General features: G+C 40.7%; 2 protein-coding genes across 2 annotated transcripts in view; one reads left to right on the top strand and one right to left on the bottom strand.

Moving 5' to 3' along the window:
- Window positions 1-12,681, bottom strand: part of agps (alkylglycerone phosphate synthase) — a 31,556-nt gene extending 18,875 nt beyond the window's left edge. The window contains exons 1-10 of the mRNA XM_084362770.1: window positions 12,413-12,681; window positions 8,289-8,378; window positions 6,998-7,088; window positions 6,783-6,903; window positions 6,412-6,486; window positions 5,313-5,384; window positions 4,135-4,214; window positions 2,626-2,706; window positions 1,347-1,472; window positions 950-1,058 (exon numbers count right to left, since the gene is read on the bottom strand). Coding sequence (XP_084218896.1) covers window positions 950-1,058; window positions 1,347-1,472; window positions 2,626-2,706; window positions 4,135-4,214; window positions 5,313-5,384; window positions 6,412-6,486; window positions 6,783-6,903; window positions 6,998-7,088; window positions 8,289-8,378; window positions 12,413-12,600 — 1,033 coding nt within the window. The 5' untranslated portion in view covers window positions 12,601-12,681. The remainder of the gene's footprint in view (window positions 1-949; window positions 1,059-1,346; window positions 1,473-2,625; window positions 2,707-4,134; window positions 4,215-5,312; window positions 5,385-6,411; window positions 6,487-6,782; window positions 6,904-6,997; window positions 7,089-8,288; window positions 8,379-12,412) is intronic.
- Window positions 12,682-18,125: 5,444 nt separating this feature from the next.
- Window positions 18,126-24,917, top strand: nfe2l2a (nfe2 like bZIP transcription factor 2a). The gene is made up of 5 exons (XM_084361794.1): window positions 18,126-18,313; window positions 21,258-21,524; window positions 21,788-21,880; window positions 21,986-22,162; window positions 23,276-24,917. Exons 1-5 carry the CDS (start codon window positions 18,275-18,277, stop codon window positions 24,536-24,538), a joined length of 1,839 nt encoding a protein of 612 aa, XP_084217920.1. The 5' UTR covers window positions 18,126-18,274; the 3' UTR covers window positions 24,539-24,917.
- Window positions 24,918-25,217: the final 300 nt, after the last annotated feature.

The raw sequence follows: 25,217 nt of genomic DNA, 5'->3' as shown, positions 1-25,217 counted from the left end.
AATCTATTTAATGATATTATAAAGTGAACAGCAGAATTAGCCCATTATTAAGGAATCATACCATCAGGCTTCAAAATAAACTGAGCATAGTAGACGTGTGTTAAATTCTGCATCATTTATGAGCAAACTGATGCTAGTACTTTTTTTATGAATTAAATCTTAATTATTATTTTGGAAACAGGTACACTCTAATAAACTTAACATGTTGTGGACACAATCATGGTGTTTCAATTATTTTACATGCTTATACACCAGTGAATGTATGTGAAAAAGTTTGCTTTGATTTTAGTAGAGTCATTAAATAAGCTCTCCCTCTCACATCGCACATAAACACACAACCCCTCCTAGATTATAGTGTAGTACGATGCCAAAATGGACTACTGGGGATTTTATTATTAAAGAGAGAGCTGTAATTTTTAAAACCAGGGTAAGAACAACATTAATAATATATACTAATACTTTCATAATGTATTGAACCCATTTGATTCTGATCTTACATACTGATGATATATTTCAATGAGGTATTGAAATCCCTTCTAATGAGTACAAATGGAGATTTCTGCAGTGATCCCAGCCCAGTCAGGGAGCAGATTGCTGAGCTTTGTAGGGCGAATATAAAGTTTGCATCCACAGCTGTTTAACATGGCGATGCCAAGAGTCTCTGAACCTCCTCATTATGTAGGGAGAACCTGGCATATGGCAGTATTCTCAGTGGGCATTCACAAGGACAGGGCGCTGCAGATGGGGTGGGGAGGACACTTGCTGGTTCCTAACTAACAACCCCTCCAGATCACTTTTCCACCAGAGCTAGTTAATATGTAAGAAGCCCAGAGCATGAGAATCGTCCTGATGTTACTGTTTTATCACACAGACCTGCAGACATGCACACAAAGTCACACACAGGCACACATCTCCGGTGTGCTGAGATCACATGAGAGAGGGAGCAAACCTTCTGAGCCCATGATGAAGTGGTGAATGTCTGGCCCCGTGGACATGCGTGGGCCCTGACAGCTCTTTTCAATTACCCCTCTTGGGGTCACCATCTTTATGTGGATGACCTGTTCAGACACACAACACAATAAACACCTTTTAGAGACAAAACAGTGGTATTACTTTCTTTTACAGATTCACCAATGTAGAAAAATATTATATTTTTGGTATTATATGTGCCACATGCATGAAGGCATTTCATAACTGATACTGTGATCACTGCAAAGGGCAAAGTCCATAAAATCTGCTATTAATTTCCTTTCTAATTACTGTGCAGTGACTGCAGCTTCCTGACTGTCATCCAGCATTTTGAACAAACATGAGCAGGAAGTAAAGTGGGGGGAAATGTGACTCACAAGGTCCTCAATGTTGCCGTAGATGTTCTTCTTCATGCCTGATGCTCTGGTTGCTACCCAGCCCCCAAGGGAGCTGAACTCCATGGAGTCAGGCTCATGCCCTGTACAGTAGCCGCTCTCATTAAGCTGTTGAAAAATGAAAGAGAACATGCACTTGTGGTTCAGATTCAAAGCGAGCCAAATATATTTGGAAAACGAACGTTTTAAACCCACAAGAATGTTTTAATAACAAGCAAAAAGAATGAGCATGCAAAGGGAAAAAATAATTGCAGCTCTGCTGCTGAGAGTTTCACTGCTCTCGTTTTGCTGCAAAGCTCAAACTCAGGTTTTATGGCATCACAGAATTTTACGACAGCCTAAAATAAACTGAGTGGAATAAAACAAAGAAAAGACTAAAAAGAGAGATCAGTGCATTATTTGGTTGGTACAAGATTACATGTTTAGGCTTTTTTCATCTATTCTAGTTGAAAATTAAAATTAAAAAAGAAACTTCACTTTCACATGTTTATGTAAATCTGTGTTAAAAAGAGACTATGTCTTAGACAGTCTTGATGGAAGATTTCTGCACATACAGCCTCCACAGCCCCACCCAATCCACTAAATGCTGCAAGTGACTTCTTGCCACATGGCCATAACAATGTGACAATGCACTTTTGGGTCATTTTTGCCACAAAAAAAACCCTTTGAGCATCCAAGCAACCTTCATCAGATGCACCATCCCTCCGGCTTCGAGGAGACTGTGTAGGTCATCAGAATTCCACACATTCTCCTTCAGATTGCATCTTTAGGCGGAACATTTAGTAGTAATAACAATAAGGACCTTAAAGTACAACAACAACCCCCACCAGAGGCACAAGACCGGGGTTAAGTCGGGCCTGGTTTTATCACAGCACTCCCCTGGAAGGCAGTTTATAATGCAGACCCATCTGCTCCATCATAACAGCAGAGTCTAAATGCAGAGGTGGGGTCTGCTTTAGATGCAGCTCACGCATTCTTCTACATCAAATGCCTGCTCCTTCTCCATTTTTCTGAATTAGCTTGATGGTGCCATCTGCTCATGACCGCCGCCTCACTCTGTAATCTCTCTCCTTCAGCACTCTGCTCCCATCTCAAACTCCCTCCTAAACCCTGTTAGATCTGCTGAGCAAAGAGCACCAAGGTGAATGAGCATTGGGCAACCTGCATATGAATGGGTAGAACAACGCAATTGTTGGTACAACAGTTACGGTAATGCGGGCTCTTTCAGTGGATGAAGACGGAAAAAATGAGCAGTACTTACCAATCTCTCCAAATCCTGACCGACGATGCCAGCTTCAACGTGGGCAGTTAAATTTTTCTCATCAATCCACAGAATGCGGTTCTGTGAATGAAAAACAAACAACATGACTGAGGAGGTCATAAAACATTCTCTTTGAATGCTTTACGCCAAATATGGAGTTTGTTTCATTTCTCTAACATGAAAACACACCATTAATTTTATCCAGGTTACAAGATCTTAATAGAAAACCTTGTGTATCACCATGTCTGTCCTATGACATTAACAACACACTCATCAGCAGTCCATGGAGACAGTCCCCTGACAGTTTGCTTACAGTAGTGGAAGTTTTGTCCTTCTAGCCTGACGGTCACATGTCTGAGGATAAATGTGTGCACAGGGGCTTCGGGACGGAGACCATTTCCTCAAGGTTAAACTCAATTTAACATCTAATTCCAAATATATGCCTCGTATTTGGGCCGCTGAGCACATGGCTTGCCCCTACCTGCAGGAGGTCATTTCACACCTGCCATCAATTATTCTCCAGAGGTAGTAAACTTTATGTTCCAGCCACACTGCTCCTTTCATGTGCTTCCATTGGAGCCAGCTCACCTCTGACCCCTGACACAGAACACTGGTCAGTCGCTGGTGTCTGTGGCAACTCAATGACTAGCAGCATCCAGACAGCTTATATATCGCCTCCATGTGAGCTTGGATCAAAGGTCTGCACTGTGCTGCTGACTGTATTCACCATTTTGCATTTGCATTTTGCTTGATACAGAAAATAAAATAATAATTTATATATGTATATATATATATATATATATATATATATATATATTTAAATATACACATATAAATTATAACATTTCTATTGATCTGTCATTTTAACAGTATTCTAAATATGTAGTTCATTCCTTCTATAAAAATGACAAAGAGGCAAACGGAGAAACAGAAAAATGGTAAAATGCACACTGACATTGCTTAATTTTTCTGTGTTATTGATAAAAATTATTTTCCCATAAAGCATGCTGATTGAATTGGTGGCACAGGCTGAGTGACCGCCGCTGCCGTTATTTGTTCCCTGTACTCTGCCTATTAAGAAACTTGATTACTGACTGCAAAAAAATGAAAAACAAGTGCTCTAATTCTGTTATGCTAACAGGAAAATCTGTCCTGGCATATTTTTTTCTTGACTCATCATGAAGAAACATTAAACATAATCTAGCTCTGTGATCTTTCTTGAGGCTGTAGATGGTGATTGCGTTATGCAGTGTAACATGTAATTATATTAATGGCATATTTCTTATGGTGTCTCCTTTCTGTAATTTACATTTATATACATAGAAATGTTTAGAAGTACACTTTTAATGTAAGACAGTAGAAAAGTCTCTAAGTCTTGATCTGACGTTTTAGAGTTTCACATTGATATAATTTCACTCAACTGTATTAGTCTGCATTTGATTTGTTTTTTCATTTTTCTTGTCATTAGTCCAGATGAACTCTTTTGACTTTACACAGTTGTTTACGTACCATCTGTGAAGTATCCAGAGAGACAATGGAGCGAGTTTCCTCTGGGGGGCACTCTAGGGCACTAGAGACACTAGTCCCTCCTGAGAAAGAAAAAAACAACAGTCACAATAGGGGTTACAGCAGAGAAGCCTTTCAATGGACCAAGTGATTATACCGTACACACTGCCCTGGTTTCACAATGGTATACACACACACACACACACACACACACACACACACACACACACACACACACACACACACACACACAAGTTAGTACCAATTGCTTTGTCGGGTCTGGTTACATGTTCTCTGATCAGATATGTCCTGTTAAGTAAGTAAGTTTGTCCAATTCACCTCGTTTCACACAGTTTTGTATGGCCTCTTATGATAAACACTTGTGTGTTTGAGAAGCTTGTTTGACTGCAATAAAAAATGTTTAAAGTGCTTATTTTTCTAAAAGACAGGCATAAAAAAATAATTGCTTTCCTAGGATGGTTGGAGCAGCAAACTCATCGGCATCATAGTGGCACTAGTATACAAAAAATTCAAATGATTTACAGCTTTTTATTACATCAGAAAGCAGTTTGGAGGAGATGCCGCAATGTGTTTAAATGTCTGCGCTGACAGATACACAAACTACAGAAAAGAAAAAAGTTTGCACGGTGCAAATATCCTCATTCTTCTAAAAAGACTTGAGGCTTCAGAATTTAATTGCATAAATGTGTGACTGACTTTTATGGATTACATCACTCTCATGAACCAGTTGACAAACTAGTGCAACGCTACAGAAGATAATTCCAGTCATTTTGTCTTCATGATGTAGCTAACAGAAGTGAGTGACAGGAGACATGCGGGGGTGATAGAGAAAGGTATAATAGAGGTCCGCAGGCTGGAAGTGAACTGCAGACGTTGTGGTTACATCACATCCTTAGATAAGAGGCTCAGTAGGATGTGTGCTAATAATGTTTTCTGTTGCTCAAGTATAAAACACACACAGCCAGACTTGAGATTCAGTCAGCAGTTCAGTAGCTTATTTAGCAGATTCATTTATAGATTATGAGGCATGAACTTCTCTCACATGTGATAATAAATATTATATTAAAGTACATTAAATGTAAATATACATCGAGCTGCTTGGTGTATACAGTATGTGACAGCTAATTATACTGATTAGAGGCAATGATTTCACAACTCACCTCCATATGGTATCAAACAAACATTGTGTTTGCACGCCAGTTCCACAATTTTCACAACGTCATTGTGGCAGTCTGCAAAAACACAGGATATCAGTTGGAAATTAGCGGCCATCATCAAGAAAATGTTTTAGTTATGTCCTAGATTGCATTGATAAATTAAGCATTCACTTAACAACCAATAGTGGGCACAATGCAAAGGAAATAAGAAAATGGCACACAGCACTACATGAATACAGAAGACAATAAATAAATGTATATGTGCTGAGCCATTTGAGCTGGGGGAGCGACAGAGAGGCAGGGAGCGTTCTGATCTGCCCGGGGCTTTCCTCAGGCGGAGTCAGCCTGCATGAAGCTGCGCTCTCAGGGGTGGGATGTGCTGGATCAATACAAACTAGTTTTGGCCAATCACAGAGCCCACATCCATTCACACTGGAGCGGTGAGCGAGTGGGAAGAGCAGCATTACCTTCCTACGTGGACGCGCTTGACCGGCCTCAAGTGCTTTTAGAGGCGGTGAGAAATGCCTGCATTCTAGTGCTTTTTGCCATCCAATTAAACACACAGCTTCTGCCTGCGGATTACAGTTCAACAACTAAACCTCCACTTAAAAAACACAGCTTGACTTAGGGGGACTACTGAGGAATGTAAATTATATGTGAAAATATCTATTAGATACATAGCAAATGAGAACGTATTTGCAGGGTCGGTAAAATTAAAATTTGGTGCTGCCGTGGATGAAACAATACGTACAGTTGCTTGGTGATTTGCTGCCCATTCGGGAGGCTGCTAATCAAGTTTCAACCATCAGTCAACACTCATTTGCATGATAAAATAGTGCCAGCCATAACAACAGAAAACCAATCTCGGAATCATAATTCATGGGTGTACTGTGGTGGGCCAGACCGTGGTGTATTGGGTGTCAACCGTCCTCCCCCTGACGCTTCTTATTAAGCCTCCACTCATACATATTAATATCCCTGCCTCTGCAGAGATTAACCCTTTAAATCACCTAAGCCAGTAGGGGGGATCAGCGATGCTACGTGGGAGGAGAAAAACAGGGAGATAAAAACACGGAGATGATGACACAGCTTCTGAACTCACTTGGCCATACCACCATGTCTGGAACGCGACCAAATTTGCCTTCCCGCAGAGCGAAGATCTCGTGTAAGCAATGGCCTGGGAGAAAACACAGGAAAGAGATGACACAGAATAAGAACACTGTCGCTACATTAAAAAAATCAGACAAAGTGGGTGATGTTTTTAGAGCCTGACCGATTTTTGGGGCTGATGTTGATATGTAATGGAGGCAGGTATTTTTCAGTTTATCTTAAATTACATGACTGCATAAACAGTGAACCGTAAACTTCACTATATCAATATTTGGCAATAATATCAGTCAACCAATATATTGGTCGGATTCTAGATTTTTTTAAGGGGGAAATATCCAAAACTCTCCTCCCGGCATGCCTTACCGTGGGCTCGAAACACCCGGTCCTCTGCGTCATGGGAGAAGGGAATACCTGTGGATTTCAGTTCCTCCACGAAGGCCTCGTTCAGTGTGGCAGGCTGTACAGCGCTGCTGGTCAAAAGAGGCTGAAACAAAACAGAGCCAATGTGGTTTTGGTAACTGTTACCAAGTCTTTGTAATTCAGATTTATTTGTTGTGTCTTCAGTTAATGGCACTCACTGTTGCAGGAGTTTTATGCTGCAGATTGGCTCCAAATGTGCCCTCAAACCAGTCTTTCAGCCCGGGGATGATCATACCACTTAGTCTATACCTGCATTGTGTAAAACAGAAGACAGATTGTGTGAACAGCCAATTAAAAAAAAAATCAACTAAGCTTCATGTATAAGTGATTTCCTGTGGTGGAAGTCAAAGCCCTCAATTGGAAACATCCAAACGCTTGAGTGGGCTTATTCATTTGGAAAACCAGGCCTGTGTCTAATAAGAATAGAGTGTGAGGTTTGAGTCCAATGAGGTTATTAGGCAAGCGGAGCAGCAGCGACAGTGCTGTCCATGTGATCGCCCTCGCCATCCCTTGCATAATTGAGCTGCTGGCACGGCCTGGGCCAGCCCATCAGGGGGACTGTGCTGTGCCTTTGTCCAAGAGAGCATGAAACACACTCTGTAATGAAAAAGCCTCTGTCACAGTGAGCGCAGAGGAGGAGAACGCTGTCTCTGACATTCACTCAACTGAGCCCCAGCCCCGGTTTACTGTACGCCGCCCCGGTAGCTTTTCAGTCGAGAGGGCACGGAGGGGTTTGTGGCAACTGCTAGCACAGGAGGAACCCATTTGTTGTGCAACATCCCGTTCAGCTCGACTCATTACTCAAAATACATCCTCATACGCAATGTTTCAGCTACAATCAGACAAGCAGGGCTGTTGCTTAGAGAGTTATGTGTCATAATTAAAAATACAAGGCTCATTTATACCTCTGCTCTCGTCATGGGAGATGTTCTTTCTGCTGTAAACTGAAGCCAAATTCAGGAAGACTGAGGGAATCTGGCTTTGTCTGCACAGCCTCACACATTATATTTTCCCAACATTCAAAGTCATACATTAATAATTTCTGACATAATAAGTTCCATTTTTCAACAGATTGGAAAATGGTTTCTGTTTATCAGCAACGGACTTTGGTGAAAGCTGAAAATCACTACCAGTGACCTTCTCGGGTGACAATGAACAGTTCAAATGCCAACCACTGGGTGGCAGTAGCACCACATTGCTGTGAGTGTAGGAGGGAGACAACAGCTGATTTCAAAAGCTGGGTATACAGAAGGGGTGGTGAATATGATCAATGCATAACTCCAGCCTCAAGTCAGCCAAACGTATCAAAGCTGGAGCTAGACGCCGCGGCTGTACTAAAACAAGATTACAGGCTTTGAATGAGACCTGGTGCTGCTTGATTTCTATAAATCATCTACAAATAAGCATGAACATAACATCTAAGATCAGTGATGTGATATTATACAGTACCTTTTGCCGGTAAATTCTGCTTGGCCTTTCTTATTAAAGAGGAATTTCGAGTCACTGTATCCCCAGCCGTTCCATTTCATAATCTCCTGCCTGTGGAAAAACAAACATTGCCAGAGGTTGAGTCAATTCGCACAGTTTACACTGGAGTTAAGACAGTAAATACCACCGGAGCAGGTGTGAAGGTGATTCCCAGAGTAGTGACCTGGTATATTGTTAATTTGCCACCACAGTCCCTCTGGGCTGACACTAGTTTTGACATTGGCAATTTCAAAAAGACAAGAGGAATAAGGAAAAGTCCTTGCTGATAATATGATATTTCATGCTGGCATTTTAACACACGGACATATAGCATTTCACTGAAGCGAAGGAGTCTCCTTATTTTATTCATAGTCATTTACAGTCTTTGCATTCATCCAAGGTGGGGCCGGCTATCATCTGACAAATTTACAATATAGGAGGGCGCAGCAAGGCACACCTACAATATTTCCCTGGGCGACTACCACCTCACAGCACTCCACTCACAGATTGTTGATATTGTAATGCAGAAGCAGAGGCGACACATTCAAACGACATATCCATCAACAGAGGAGGCTAGCAGACACTCCCTGTGCCGTCAGTCACTTCCCTTTCGACACAGTCAAATATTTTACATTTATTGCACCTGGTAGGCACACTTACCCAAAGCTAGTTTCATACTGCTCAGATTTTATGGTTACAGTAGGTCTGAATGTGTGCACTGAACTATCAAGCTCCATCTAAATATTTAGCACATATACCCACGAGCAATGTTCCTAACGACTGTCAGGCTGTTTAAACAGAATTTCAAACTTAGACTGGTCGACTGGTATCAAAGTAAGAAAACACTTTGAAAACAGTCGAAATTAAGCACAATTTAAAAGCAACATTTGAGTAGAAGGACATAACATTTCAGTGTAAATTAAATCAACCTTTAATTTAAATGTGTACATTAATAAAATAATGACAATAAGTGTAACCGACTAGAAAGGGCAGCAGTGTAGATTGTTTGTGCACATCCTTAATATCTACTAGCACCAGCTATACTTGACCGACCATACTTGAGTACAGCAAATCCGACAATGTTGAGCAGAGCCGGGACGATTTCTCAACTAAGTGACATGTCTATCAACAGATAAAAAAATTGCCAACTATTTGAAACTTGACTAAATGTTTAAGTAATTTTTCATTTAAAAAATCTGTTGTCAGCCTCTTAAAGATGAACATTTCATGCTTCTCTCAAATAATCATATTAAACTGTATATCTTTGGGGTTTGGACTGACAAAACAAGATATTTAAAAGGCATTGCCTTGGACTTCGAGAAACTGGGAAGGACATTTTTTTCTGACATTTCATATATCAAATAATTAATCAGATAAGTCGGAAAACAATCTGTACTAGGGCTGCATAATATGGTCAAAAATCATACTGCACTTACTTTGACAGGTATTGCAATTGTGATATGATTAATGATTAGTGGAAATGATCATTTATGCATCAAAATTTTCATTTTCACTGAAATAACTGTTGCAATCATGATGAGGTGATATTTGTTGGGATCTGTACGAAACAGATGTTTGCTTTTACATCTGGAGAGAAAGGATCTCTGCACCACTACAGCCACTACATTTGAATGCTGTTTTTTCACACATATTTATATATCAAAACATGGCAGCTTAATCATAATAATATTTAGTTACAGCCCTATTGTTAAGGAATATTCTTCAACCAAAGATGATGCTACATTGTATGTGCAGAGCTTGTGTGCTGTACTAACACTCGCAGAGAGACAGCTCACCACTCACAGAGCAACCATAACTCACGGGTCACTAGGGATGGGATGCTACCACAGTAGAGTAAAAGCCATAATTAAGATTAATACCTGCCAAAATGGAGTTTCCTATAAATTAAGAGTGAGTGTAGAAATGAGAGTGACACACCGAGTCATACTTTAATGAGTCCTTGCCACCGGAGATATGCTGTCATGGCTGCAGAACATACTGAATAAAAATGTATCATTAAATGGGTTAAGTGCTTGTGTAGGTCAGTGACAACAGTAGGTCTGGATGTGTTTGTTTTGATAAACTGAGCTCTTTCCTGCCAACAAATTTCTTTACTCAGACTCAGTGCAAACGTGGGTCTAAGGATAGAGGATGTTGTATGTCAAATTTCTGATTAGGACTAGCATATTGGACATAACAGAAGGGAAATCAAATAAATCCGTGTGAATGATGTTGCAGCACCTTAGGTTTCTTCTCCAATCAATATAAATAGAACTAACACCTTTTGTATTCATATTTTGAATGTTAAATTGCATGATATTATAAATTTAACACAATTTTGCACATAGAATGATGTGTTTACAGTATGACAACGCTTCTTTGGACTGAGACAAGAATGGATAAAAGTTGTGGATAACGTAATAGGGCTGCAACTTATGATTTTATTGATTATCGGTTACTCAGTTGATTATTTTCTTGATTAATCGATTAGTTGTTAACTCTATGAAATGTCAGGAAAAGTGTAAAATGTCAATCAGCGATTCCCAAAGCCCAAGATATTCAGTTTACTGTCATAGAGTACACAAACCTTTAAATATATTCACATCTAAAAAGCTGGAATCAGAAAATGAATCAAACCAAATAATTAGTTATCAAAATAGTTGGTGACTGATTTAATCAATCAGTCTTAGACTATAAAATGAGTCGAGTATGTGCAAATGTTTGACTACACTGGACAAAATAAACTAGTATGTTTATATAACCCATCCGAATGAAAGGTCTTATACAACTATCAATGCTTTAGTGGTGGTTGCAAACACACACTGGAGCTGAGCCCCACCCAACCTGCAAGCCAGGATTACTTTTTACCTGAGACAAACCACCTAAACTAGGCATACAAGAAAGGTAGAAGTGAGGAATGTCGGCAAGGGCTAAGCCAAGTACTTCTCCAAAACAAACAGTGACACAGCATAGTCTGTGGTTAGGCACTATTTGTGACAGAGCAGGGATTATCCTATTGACTGTTTAACTATTTGCGATTCAAACCTCATACACTGTAGACACTACAATCCCATACTCAGGCTAAGCACAACAACTGGCCGAATAATCAGGGCTGCAAGACACAATACTTTATCATCATAGAGTCATATTAACCATAACAGGTTGTGATGAATTTCACAAGACCAAGTGCTGATACCTTTTTGAGTACTGATTTTGTAAGTAGCCTCAGCTGTTAACTCAGACTGACACTAGATGTCAGCACAGCGTGGTGGTGCCTCCTCAAAAGGAGCTGAGCTGCCAATAGGTTGAAAGTCAGACCACTACTTGTTCTGACCAATCAGATCAGCAGAAGACACAGAAGTTATACTGTCTACTACTCCATACAAGTTACATGTCTGTTTCTAATGTGAGCCATATCTGAAAAACCCAGTTAAGACGTATGAAAAACAAGTCTCTCAATGATTCCCCTACCAACATGTTAGCGTTGTAATCAAACAGCTAATACCACATAAACTGAATTAACCACGTAGCTGATGTACAGATAGTTGTCGACTGTCAGAGCTGATGGATCAAACAGTACGTAACGTCAACTGCTGTACGTAACAGTAACGGTTGCAATAAAAGGCTACTGGACAACTTACGTATGTTATGTTGCTAATTCTTATCCGAAGCATCAGAAAATGCCAGAAGCTTAGCCATAACATTACCACTTATCTTCGATTTGTACACCCGCACTGACAGTGAAACATTGCCACACGACAAATGTAACGATATATTAGAAGCCACGGTAAAAGCTATGGCTGACCAACTTTGAGAAAGTCGCCCATACAACCGTTAAACTCCTCAGAGTAGACCTAGCCGCACCCACCCTGTAGCAAATGAATGTCTACTGTGGCCAAGTAACGTTAGCTAGCAGGCTAATTACAAGCCGCTTCAGCCGGGTCTCCCTGGGTTTTTAATGCTTAGAAGAGAGAGGAAAGCCGGTCTGTCAGCGTATGTCACCCCCTGGCTCTTGTTTAGATGTTAGTTCACTGATGTTTGAATTAATAAATAGCTAAAGCCACGGAGGCTGGACCTCTATCCACCGCTCCATCACAGCCTAGTACCTCCTCCTCGGCACCGTCTTCCCGTCACGGGAGACATCTGTCTTGCTCCCCTGGGCTTTGCACTCCGAGGCTAGGATGGTCGAGTCACCGTCCACCGGTCCCTGTAAATGTCCGGCAATTATCCTCAGTCTTTGCTGTGCAATCCGCTGCCTGTCGGAGCTGCCGCCGCCGCTGCTGTTGGACGCCATGCTGCTTCCGTGTTTGTGAAGGGAGGGAGCGGATCCATGAGCGGCTGTCAGAGGTCAGCGCAGGGAAAGTGCGCTGCGTTCACAGCCCGTCGGAAATATCTTAATCTGACTGAGTGACCCAAATAGTGTTAAAGGCCAACAAACGAAATTGGGAGTTGTCTCTTGTCACGTTTAGGAGTCTGAAGAGGAGAGACTACAACACAATTGTAAGAAAATATCAAATGATAAATCTTCTAGGTGGTTACATTGTGGTATGTTGAATTGTTATCAGGAATCCAGATCAGAGATGGAACGATAAGGCAATTCATTGATTTGGAGATCAAACTAAAATGAATCTGCAACTATTTTAGACATTTGTAGGTTCTATCTTTTAAAATGTGATAATCTGCTGCGTTTCTTTGTCTTACATGATCATTAACTATATTAATGTTTGGGTTGTTGACTGTAGGACCGACATAACAAGCGATGAGAGTATTGCAATTTAGGGCCTAAGAGAGTAATCGTTAAAATAACCGATATGTAAAAGCCTGTAGCGCAAGTTAAGATATAATTAAGTTTATCAAGACTATACGTTCTAGCCTATGTGCACTGTCATGCCACTACTGCCTGTAGTTACGATGTGGTTGAAAATAAAAGCATCGTATCTTTTAATTCCCTCTTTATTTGATGTTTAAACCCGAGGAAACGCAACGGGACTTGTTCTCCTCGATCTGAAATATGAGCTATAGAAGAGCTCCTGAACGCACCGTTTTACGTATTTCCCAGCATGCCTTGCAATATATGACTGGTTGCATATGCTCCATTGACGGTTGAGGCTGGAAGGAATTTACAGAGCATTTACATAGTTGTCAGGAGATAACAGAAGGAATCCAGCCTTACACAACTGCTACTTGAAACATTTAAGAGGACACGAAGTCATGCAAACAGATATTTCTATGCTATTGTCGACATATATTGAAGTGAACTGAAGGTTATAATTAATGCCTTTTTCAACAGTTTTATACAGTCAAAAAAATGACAGGCAAAGTGAACACTAGTTTGACTTGACTCAGAATAAGAAAGAAAGTGAAAATGGAAAAAAAATAATTTAATCAAACATGTGAGGTAAGTATTTTATATTTACGAAGTGTCTGCCTTTACACATTGTACAGTTAAAGAAAACCGGCAACGTAAGCCTGAGATAATTAATCTATACTTAAAGGCTCATACATTTGTAATTGGATTGTCTGCCGCATTAAAACAATATAATTTATTAATATTTGCACTTATTAAAGCAGCATCATTGTAGCATCAAAAGTACTCCTGAGTGACATTTGTGACATGGTTTTACAAAACTGAGTGTAACCTGAAACAGTGTGACTTGTTTACCTCTGCCTCACCTTCATGCAGTCACCTGACTAACGTGGCCATACTGCTTCCATATGGCACACAGCAGTGCTCTTTAAGTAATGATTGAACACAAAGTTACAGTACATACATGGAAATTAGCTGTACTACTACTACTAAAAATTCACCCTGGTTTAATTCTCAAAAAAATAGACAAGAGGCGTTGAAAAATGCTTGAGACGGACGTAAACTTTATTCCAGAAAACAGTTCATTTGTCAACACGAGTATTCCACCATGCTGTAAACTTAAATATCCAGATGTTTGATGATTTATTTCCCACAGGTTAAAGTATTAACTTCCAAAACAAAGTTCTGTAATGCACTGACTGCGAGCAATTAGAGTCTAAGTGTATCACAGAACTTTATTTGGAAAGCCACAGTGCCACCTCATAGGTTTGTCCTTGTGCAGGACCTTATCCTCCTCATGACTGGGTGCTCCTTAAACCTGCAGTAAAGCACACAAAGCAAGGAGAACAGGACATCCACTTTGATTATGTCTTTTTCAGTGCATTGACTTCAACAACTTCAAGAGAGAAAATGGCTGGCGTAGTGAGGATAAGAGAACAAGATGTGTAGTAAAGACTTGAATGTTAAGGACTGGGCCTAGTTAGAGGCTGGCTGTGTGGTGGGTCCTCCCTAGAGTCCCACAGGTAAAGCAGGCCAGATGAAGTCTTTTTTTTTTTTTTTTTTTTTTTTTTAACAAATTGTCAGCTCCAGACAGAAATCATTAAATGGCTAAAAATCATCTGGGCATGTGCAAGTGTTCATCCTGTTGTACATCCCACCAAAAAGTGTCCTAAAATGTATTTACTCACCTCTTTAAGCTGGACCATCTGGTTGCAAAGTTAATACACGAGCCAGTCTGTGCATGAGCTGACATGTTTGAAGATCTTTAACTTCACTGGGATTAATTCATTGAATCTACCTGTTGAGCTTTAACAATTTACTGAACTGAACAGGCCGGGGAGAGTGAGCTATCTGCTGAGTAATATAGATAGATATGACAGCAATGAGGGAAGTGCAGAAAGCTCCAGGAGTATTAAGTTCTGTCAGTCTGAGTCAGTTAGGGCACTTGCCACATCAAGTGACAGCAACTTCAGAAGTGCAAAATAATGCAACAAAACAATTAGTAGCACGTCTCGATGATTATCTTGACAGTATTTACACAAGAGGCAATTTGATCAAGAGAAATGAAGTTCTGAGTCATACTGTACCTGATGAAGGTAGACGCAAAGGGACCAGCTGCAATCCAACACGAGGGGCAAGTATCTTGATCATAAAATGCAAAAGCAGAAAGCGATCAGAGGACATCGCAGGCCATGGATGGATCCACAGTGCAAACGCCAGTTTTCACTGCGGTCGGTGTCCGTCTGCGGACTTGCAGCTGCTCTAATCGTAAGGTGGCTACCGCCGCTTTTACCTTTTCTTCCCCCAGTCCTGTGCAGTTCACTATATGCAGCTGGAAGAATGTCGACGTGGAGCTGCCAAACGTGAACGCGTGTTCATGAGCGCGCATGAGAGAGGGGGGAAAAAATAGGCTTTTTTAGTGTAATTTCACGCAGTGGCACAGTGAGCTGCACTTTAGTGTGAGGTTCTTCACAGATAGGTGCCAGAGGCAGGACTAAGTCCGCCTTATTACCTTGACATATTTCTAAAGCCACTTCATTAGATCGCGATCGGACTTCTTCCTTACGTTGAGGTGTCAGAATGGTTCAGATATAATTAACTTTGAGCATTTTATAACAGCCTGCCTGATTTCGAATTGACTGATGACGAGGTCGTTTGAAGTTAAGAATGAGTTGAAGTTATATGAAGATGAAATACTGACATGTCTGCTCACCACTGATTAGATAAGTATTCAGATAAAATAAATAACAACAACTTAACTACTTAAGTATAAGCCTAGCCTCAAAGAGTATGATTGATATCATCAAAAGCAAAAGCAAAAGTGAAGAATGCCTATATTATGTAATTGGATACATGGAGTCAACTTAAGCTTACTGTTTGTTGTTTAATCTATAGCACCAGTGGTGGAAGAAGTATTCAGACCCTATACTTTAAAAGCAGGACCACCACACTTTAATAATACTCTATTACAAGTAAAAGTACTCCACATCAAAACCTTACTTAAGTAAAGGTATAAAGAAGTAGTGTCAGTGACTTAAAGTATAAAAAGTAAATGTATACACGCCAGACTGGGGTTTTATTAAGAGTTATAGGGCTGTATTATTGCGGAAAATGTTACTGAATTATCATTACTGATGTATTCATGTATAAGCAGCTTTGTTATGGTTTAGATGGTGAAGGTAGAGTGAATGTGAACTATTTTATATACTGTTAGGTAGTTTAATCTGTAACAGTGCAACATATTTTATAAACTCATTGCATGATTTGTAGCAAAGTCTTAATCTGCAATGTAAAGTTATAATGGCTGTTTAAAACAAAATAGATGTATAAAGAAGGAGAAAATAGAAATACTTGAGTAAAGGTACTCAAATGTTTGTGCAGTACTCGTGGAAATGTTCTCAGTTAAATTCCATTACTGTGTAACACTGCGTCATATTTTATACATTGATTGTAGGTTTTCCCTGCAAACATCTGATATCTACAAATGAACAAAAGGATTCAAAGGCAAGGAATCAGTGTGATTAAAATTCTTAGTTCACTATGTCTCCATCTAATGCCATAACTAACCTATTTATAAATATATACTAGAAACACATTTTAATAAAAAATAAACTTACATTCATATTCATATACTCATATATACTCACTACTCACATACACGGATACATACTGAGATAGACAGTTACGCAGACAGTGTAAAAGCTACAGTAACAAGTAACTATGATAAGTGTCACATAAATGTAGGCTAGTGGGGGGAAAGGAGGATATTTCCATCTGAAATGGAGTTGAAGTATAAAGTAGTATCAAATGGAAATACTCAAGTAACCTATAAGTACCTCAAAACTGTACATTAGTGCAGCACATGAGAAAAAAGTAAATAGCCATTTTCAACTACTGCCTTTTACTGTTTGGTATGTTTCACTGCTCTTGATTATGTAAATCTATTGTAGTTTAGTTGGTGATGTCTCTAGTGGGCTTGTTCTTTAATAATGACAATTGTAACATTTCAATCAGTATAAACCAATTAGAATATACATGTACTAAAGCCAGTGTTGGAATGTATTATATTACTTACTGTACTTGAGTGCTCTGTTGATGTACTTCACTTGTAGTAAGTACTTTCTTCTACGCTACTTTATACTCTCTTACTGTTCGAAAGGGAATACTGCATGTTTTCCTTTACCTGTAGCTAATGTTCAGATTTAGAGTTCACGTCTCCACCATGATCAGTTACAACATGAAGGTACTACTTGATCCAAATACATAATTAAATACACTGACAGGGAGTATCCTGCATAAACAATTACTTTTACTACCTAAAGTACATTTTGTCACCAATACTTCTGTAGCATACTTTTACTGAAGCTACATTTTAAATGCAGAACTTTGACTTCTAAGTGAGTATTGCTGTAAACTAAACTATTTAAATTCTTCTTCCACTATTGACCAAAAGCCATTTGTGTGTTTAACAGCTTTGTGTGGACCTCCCAGCTGTCTGTGGATGTCTTCAGTGTGTCCACGGGACATTAGGGCCCCAGGGCCTCCAGCTCCACACCGGGAACGGTAACCAGCAGGGGGCGTTATGCACCAATCAAAAAGTCTCCTGATGACGGAGTTAAAATAGAAATGGTCACGTTTTTATTTTTCATAATGAGGCCTACATATCAATTTGGTTATAAACAACTAAATATGTCAAACTAATGCTCAGTTTGGGTTGGCTATTTTTATAGGCTTTAATTTTGTATGTAATGTTTGAGTCGAATACATTTTTCATGTATTTCTAATCAGTGGACGGTCATATTTAAGAGTTACTACAACTTTCAAACACGCATTATGTGTTTTTAAACGTGTATATTTGGTATGCAGAGTTTTGAGTGGGTATTTCCTCGCGCCGTCTCCGCACGCACGCAAGCACGCACAGCTCTTATCGCCTCATAGGCCGGCGCGAGGGGGACGATCCCGGTGGCGCAGCAGCTCGGTAGGCAGGGCCATCGTTTCCGTAATGTTCATTAGATTATAAGGAAGCAATGTTTCCCTAGCCTCAGCTAGTGCGACTGACTCTATCGGCACCGGACCGCTCGCCATTTTAATCTCCCATTGGAGGAATATAACGCACATTTATCCATCATAAGACGTCTTCTTTACAGCGGGACACAGCTCCATGAACGTGGAAATGGAGGTGATGCATTCCAGTCAACAGGTAAATAAGAGCATTTGTTAAAAGTGGTCACCAGACTGTGAACTTCCTTTAATGCTGTGCGACAGGGGAGGCAGAGACGCACTCACAGTCCGGTTAAACTTTTTAACGCTTCCTACAGCGAGTTAAACAAATCAATACGCGGTGACAGTCTGGTTATGGCGCAGTTAAGATGTTATAATGTCGGAATATGAGCTCCGAGGTGGGGGAGACCATTCAAAAGTACCCTGGTTTTCTTGATTTAGTGATATTAATGCTGACCTCTGAACCACTTTCAGTTCTGCAAGTCATTCACTTGTGACGTTTTTCCTCGAAGGGGAAATGATATTAAGTGTATTAAAAGACATGGTGTTATTGGTGTTTTAGCTGTTAGTTTGAATACAGTGACTTGTTAGCTTCATCTCGATAAGTGTGATAAACAGAAAAGTGAGTCTTCGAGCGTTTTCTCGTAACTCCCCACCCCCTTCCTCCAGGCATGTGATACCATATCTGATATAGACTAGCTGGTAGCCATAGGGAAAGGTTTCTTTAAAGGCTCTACTGCTGTTTATGTGTCTGCTTGTTTGATTTTCAATCTGTTTTAACATAAAAAAAAAAGAACCACACAAGCTCAGGCTGGACTTCATTGAATGGTATTATAGTGTTTATATTTAATTGGGATTATTTTCCACGTGATATGGCCTCACATCTATAGTGTTTGGTTAAAGCTGCCATAAGTCAGGGTCAGTGGAAGTACACAGTTGACTGATGATGAGGGCCTTAAAGGGGGCTGTTTTGGAACATGCTGTGTTTCATCATCCATGGTCAAGGGGTGGGTGTCTGCTGACACACATCACTGTCTGATGAAAGGAGGTGCAATAAACCACAGGCCCTCCTTGTGTTGAGCTGAAGAGAGAGGTAAATGAACAACCCATACTTTAAGCACAAACACACTTCGTATCACTCCTCTATCACCCAGTCTGATAGCCAGTGAAGCCATTAGCTGTTGGCTTGCTTTTAAAAAATGTATTGAACATGTGTTTTCTGGTAATAAGGAGCGGTGTGTCTCTTCTGCATATTTTGTCTCGGTTTTAAATGAAAGGCATGTTGTTCAGCTATGTATTGTGTTGCAGCGAGGTGTGGGAAACCAAAGTGATTTTATGAGCTAGTTTCCTTGTTCTGGTGCCAATACAGGTCTTGTGACAGCCAGGTTAGTGATACCAGACTGATGACCTGATCTTACACCAACATTTACACGTACATTTACACACATCTATTTAGCTTTCATTCAAAATATAAGCTATGATTTGTCAAGGTGCTTGGGCTCTGTGACATTAATATAACTGTATGATTAATAAGTGACAGTGAAAGGGTTTTATAGGTGAAAGGCTTTTTTTTTTTTTTTTTTTAGACATGTGGGTTGTTTTCTAAGGGACCAGTATGACTCGTCTGATGAGCGTATAAGGTGTGACCAACAGACAAGAGTGTGGCTTTTTAGTTTGGAAAACATGGATGACCTCATGATGTGCGTTCAGACATATTTTTAGGTTAACTTCCTCGTTCCTACAGAGGCCATAATGCCTGGTTTTGTGCTCACCTCTCAGTTGGTGAGTGTGACTTACAGGCGGCCTCAGTAATGTGTAATCCTCCAGTGGTCATGCCTCTGATGCAACACTAAGGCAAAGAGGGTTAGTGGGTTCTTATTTTGCACAGTGGCACAGTTGTAGTCAGAAAAACGGTGTCAACAATATCTTAAAATATGTATAGGTGCTTGTTTGCTATTATTATCGGTTTATGAAGGTTCCCCACGCACTACATTTTTAAATGAAAGGAGAAAAGGTTTATGTTATCGAATTTTCACATCCTCTTTATTGTGTATTGTTCTGCGTCGTGCTTTATTTCCTCTCAGTTCCCTTTCAGCTTCCTCCTGGCTCTGTCTGTTCTCAGCATATGATCAACTGCATTACGAAAGCCGAGCCCATAAGTTGTGTTTATACCCAAATCTGAGGAACAAACAAGTCACATGCTCAGACAGTATCTTCGGCTTATGCAACATCCCTGGGCCTTGTGAAATTGTTTCCTTCTGTAAATAAGTTCTGGTAAAAGGTCCAAGGAAGAGAGCAGCACAGTTTATCTTTAGACGCTCTTGTTTAAAAAGGCAAATAACATTCGGCCTGTGAGGGGAAATCTACAGGAAACTGCATCACATTATCCCAATATGTGTTTGTGTGCTGTGTCTGACATTTTGTATTGTCAGCAGCACTCAATTTAATGTGTAAATACTAAATGCGGGACACAATTATTTGTGTAGAGTTATGACAGAATATACTGAGGTCAGTTGTAAGTAATTTTAGTTGTTTTTTGAAGACAAAGCAGGAAGCAAAACAAGGAAACAAGGTCTGTAATTCTTTATATTACTAATATTTCTTGGTTGTATTATACCAACCGTAGCAATATAACCCAGTAATATTACTGTTACGTCATTTGAAAAAGCCAAATATAGACAGACTTTTAACCTCCTGATTTTATAAACGCTGTGAAATATGAATGTTTGAGATTGAACTTTACTAAATTTAGAGAACTAAACTGTAGCATGAAGTCACTTCAGACCTAAAGCGTGCCCTGTTTGTTGAGTTTGAATGTGACAAATGAATTCACACCTCCAGTGTAATTGATCAAAGGTGATCGCTTCCCTTGGACACAGTATCAAGTGAGGATACATGTCTTCGGCTGGTGTGTGGTGGCGACTGGGGAAAAAAGAGAGCTGCATCTATTATTCATGTGGCTTCTCCCCCTTGACATTAGTGCCAGTGTTGTTGTCAGTGAGCAGATACTGAGGGACAGGGTGTGGCGGGTGCAGCAGCCACGCTTCGCAGCAGGGACTCTCTTCCTCCTCGCACTCTCACTGCACGGACAGCATGGCTCCAGCTAACGACTCTCTAACCTGATCCACTGCTCTCTTTTCCAGGACATGAACCTGATAGACATCCTGTGGAAGCAGGACATTGATCTCGGAGCCAGGCGGGAGGTGTTTGACTACAACCACCGCCAGAAAGAACATGAGCTGCAGAGGCAGCTGGAGCTCCAGGAAGAGAAGAGGCTGCATCTGCTCCGGGAGCAGGAGAAGGCCCTGCTGGCGCAGCTGCAGCTCGACGAGGAGACGGGAGAGTACATACCCCGCCCGCCGCCCAGCGCCCCACTACAGTCTGCTGTCCCACCTCTTGAGGTTACACAGGTACATGCACGTGGCCATCGTTACTCATGTCAGAGGTGGACCACTCCCACATCATTTGATAGGCTGTGGCCGTGTCGTAGCTAGGTTACCACCTCATTCTGTGTAATTACAAAAACACAGGTGGGTCTGCAGTTTTGCATCGGTGTATTCTGCTCTAGAAACTACTCTGCAGAGACCTACGCTCTATTAAAATAAAATCATGTGCTGCCACAAAGGAAGCTAGGTGGTGAATTTTAAAGTGTGTATTTTAACTTTTCTTTCAGAATGTCACCTTCACCGAAGAGAACGGTGATGCCATGTCATTTGACGAATGTTTGCAGCTTCTGGCAGAGACATTTCCTGTAGAGGAAACTGAGGTAAGAACATTACAGTCTTGCCACACATGTGACACCATAGCATGCATCTTTTAAAATGACTTTAAGTTGCATAAAAACTGTCATATTCTCATGTTTGTCTGACAGAACGCCGCAGTTTGCCTGGACACAACTGCTGTTTCAGCACCCACGATGTCCCCGGAGCAGCCCGCTCTGCTTCCGGCCACCCTCTCCCCAGATCCACTATCACCACCACCGCCACAGAGGATGTCCCCAGATTTGGAGCAGGCCTGGATGGAGCTTTTGTCCCTCCCTGAGCTGCAGGTATAATACATGGATTCTACAGCCTCAATAGCATGGCAGTTTGCGTTTGGTATTTGTTGGAACAAATACCCAAAGAATGCATGGATGGCAGGAGCCCGGCACTAGAGGACAAATACTTTTTTGTCTGCTCTGTGAGAATAGAGTCTAATATGTGAGACAGGTGCACCTGGCTTATTCCACTGTGACTAGGTTTCATTGTTGAGACTTTTTAGAGAATTAGGGAGGTGGTGTTCAAGATTTGCAGGACAAGAAGAGGGTGTAGGTGTGGTCATAAAGATTTTGCAGCAGCATAAGGGCGTGTATGTGATAGTTTTTTCGGCTGCTGCCTTATCGGTTCTGTTTGAAGGCAGATCGTATTTGCATTAGCTGATTGGGCGAGGCAGTGTGCCATTTGTTGTCTCGACCTCTCACCGTGTTGACTGGACTACAATCCTAACCCTACAGCTTGCTATCGAGCAGCATTGCATGAGTTGCTCTGACAAGCTGCTGATAAGACTTAAGGAATTTTGTTTCAGTTTGTGTGGGCTGCTTTTCATAGATAACGTTCTCTGTAAAAAATTTCGGCAGCAGCAAACTGGGAGATGGTAATGGAGATTTCTGGGCCAAAACTGGATATCTTGTTAGTCTTTCAATTTAAAAAGAGCCTCACCTACAGTAGCTCTGCCAGCATTGAAATACTAGTCAGTTGGAACAACTGCATGGCTAAATATCCAGGTTTCACTGTGTGAAACCTTATTGTTTAACTAGAAGACATTCTTATATTTGAATGGAATAAGGCAAACTCATTTCATCATATTCATCCCAGATTGAAATGTTTAGGTTTTGAATGAAGATAAAGCCAAATTGATGTGCAAAGTAAATGTAATTTTTATAGAGATTGTTGGAAAGATTTTTTCACAAGCTTTTAAATCACACAATGTGTTACAGCTCACACCACTGTGGACATGCTTCCATAGCAACACATACTATCAAAGTGAACATTTTTATACTTACTCTAATCTTCTGATCTACTTGCAAAACCCTTGAATTTCACACAGAGCAGAGTTTGTAACATTCACTGTAATATATTGGTTTATTTTTTTTTTTTAATGGTTCTTTATCTTTTTCTTCTAGCAATGCCTGAACATGCAAATGGAGGACACACTGGAGACCACAACATACCCTCTTCCAAACAGCCCAGAAGTACAGAATCCAAACTACAGTTTTTACCCCATGACCAATCTCACAGAGGGAGAGACAAACAATGTAAATGTTTGTCCTGCAGAGTTTATGAATACATTCAACAGCTCTGTTCCCAGCATGGCCACACCAGACAATCTGAGCCAGATGAAGGCAAAAACTCTGCAGTTAAACACTGACTTCACTGCAGAAAGTTTCCCTGACATATTTTACCCCAACACCATTCTGGAAGAAAGCAGTGGTCAGCATGGCCTTGAAGGACATGAAAGTGACACCATGTCTGATACTCCAATCAAGCCACCCTTTACACCGGTGGACCTTTACAGCCTCTCACCTGGAGATGCGTTTGACAGAGGCAAACACAGTATGACAGCAGAGTTGCCAGACTCAGATTCAGGAATCTCTTCAAACACAAGTCCAAATTGTAGTTCACCTGCGAAGTCTGCATATGGAGATGGGTCCTTCCTATACAGTGATTCAGACATGGAGGAGATGGACCACAACCCTGGGAGTGCAGAATCTGACTACTCAGAGATGTTCTCAATAAATTTCCAACCTGATGATCTTCAGTCAGCAGTTTGTGTATCTGCTCTAACAGGGCAGCCACAACAGCAGCAGGAAAAGAAGCCCAAACTGCACAAGACGGACCCAGCAGAGGAGAGTGGCTACAACAACGCTCCCTTTACCAAAGACAAGAAGAGACGCTCTGATGTGCGTCTCTCCAGAGACGAGCAGAGGGCTAAGGCCCTCAAAATCCCTTTCACTGTAGACATGATTATCAATCTGCCTGTCGACGATTTCAATGAGCTGATGTCAAAGCACCGACTGAACGAGGCCCAGCTGGCCCTGGTCCGAGACATACGCCGCCGCGGCAAGAACAAAGTGGCTGCCCAGAACTGCAGAAAACGCAAGATGGAGAACATAGTGGGTCTGGAGGGCGAGCTGGACTCACTGAAGGACGAGAAGGAGCGTCTGCTGAGCGAGAGGAGCCAGAACACCACCAACCTGAAGGAAATGAAGCGGCAACTCAACAGCTTGTACCTGGAAGTCTTCAGCATGTTGAGAGACGAGAAGGGGAATTCATACTCCCCATCTGAGTACTCCCTCCAGCAGTCGACGAATGGCAGCATCTTCCTCGTCCCTCGTGTTAAAAAGACTCTCATCAAAAGCAAGGACACCCACTTGTCTCCTGTGTAATATGCATTATCATAGTAATACTATGCAATAACTTTGTAGTCGCTCAGCTTTAAAGCATTAGTAGCTCAGCAGAACTATTGTATAGTTTTTGCTCACTTCTCTTGAATGTTGTAATATTTTTGATATTTTACTTCTTTTGTACTCGCTCACAGATTCTTTAACCGACATTGTTTGTAAATATAAACATTACTTGCTTTTGAGATTGATATAAATGTTACTGTATGTGTAAATATATATATTGTAAATATCATATTTCTGTATGCTAATGGTTGTTTCAATCATTACTCATATTTTATAACTGTCCCTTTATGATTTGCTGCCCAGGTTCTTTTATAAAATCTTGAATTCTGTGCTTTCCAATAAACTATTCATATAGCTACATGGCCTCGTATTTACTGAAAACAGAACATTGTGTGTTGACCACAGCCTGCAACAGATTGATGCCAGATGGATATATAGTCTAAGGAATGGTTACATAACTTACCACATGTTCAAGCCAGTTCTGTACTGGAAGGCTCTTACAAAACAGCAAAGAAGGAATATTGTACTCACACAAAAGTGTTATTGGCTTAAACCACTTTTACAATCGGCTTGCCCTTAAATCGAGCAAGCTTGTTTGTACAGTAACCTAAATCTCTTAATGCTGTGATGTCGCAAAAGAAATCACACCCACAGCATT

Source organism: Pagrus pagrus (genome assembly GCF_965226575.1).
Source record: "Pagrus pagrus genome assembly, chromosome: 9".
Taxonomy (NCBI): domain Eukaryota; kingdom Metazoa; phylum Chordata; class Actinopteri; order Spariformes; family Sparidae; genus Pagrus; species Pagrus pagrus.
The sequence above is the reverse complement of the archived record's forward strand: the minus strand, read 5'-3'. Positions and strand labels throughout refer to the sequence as shown.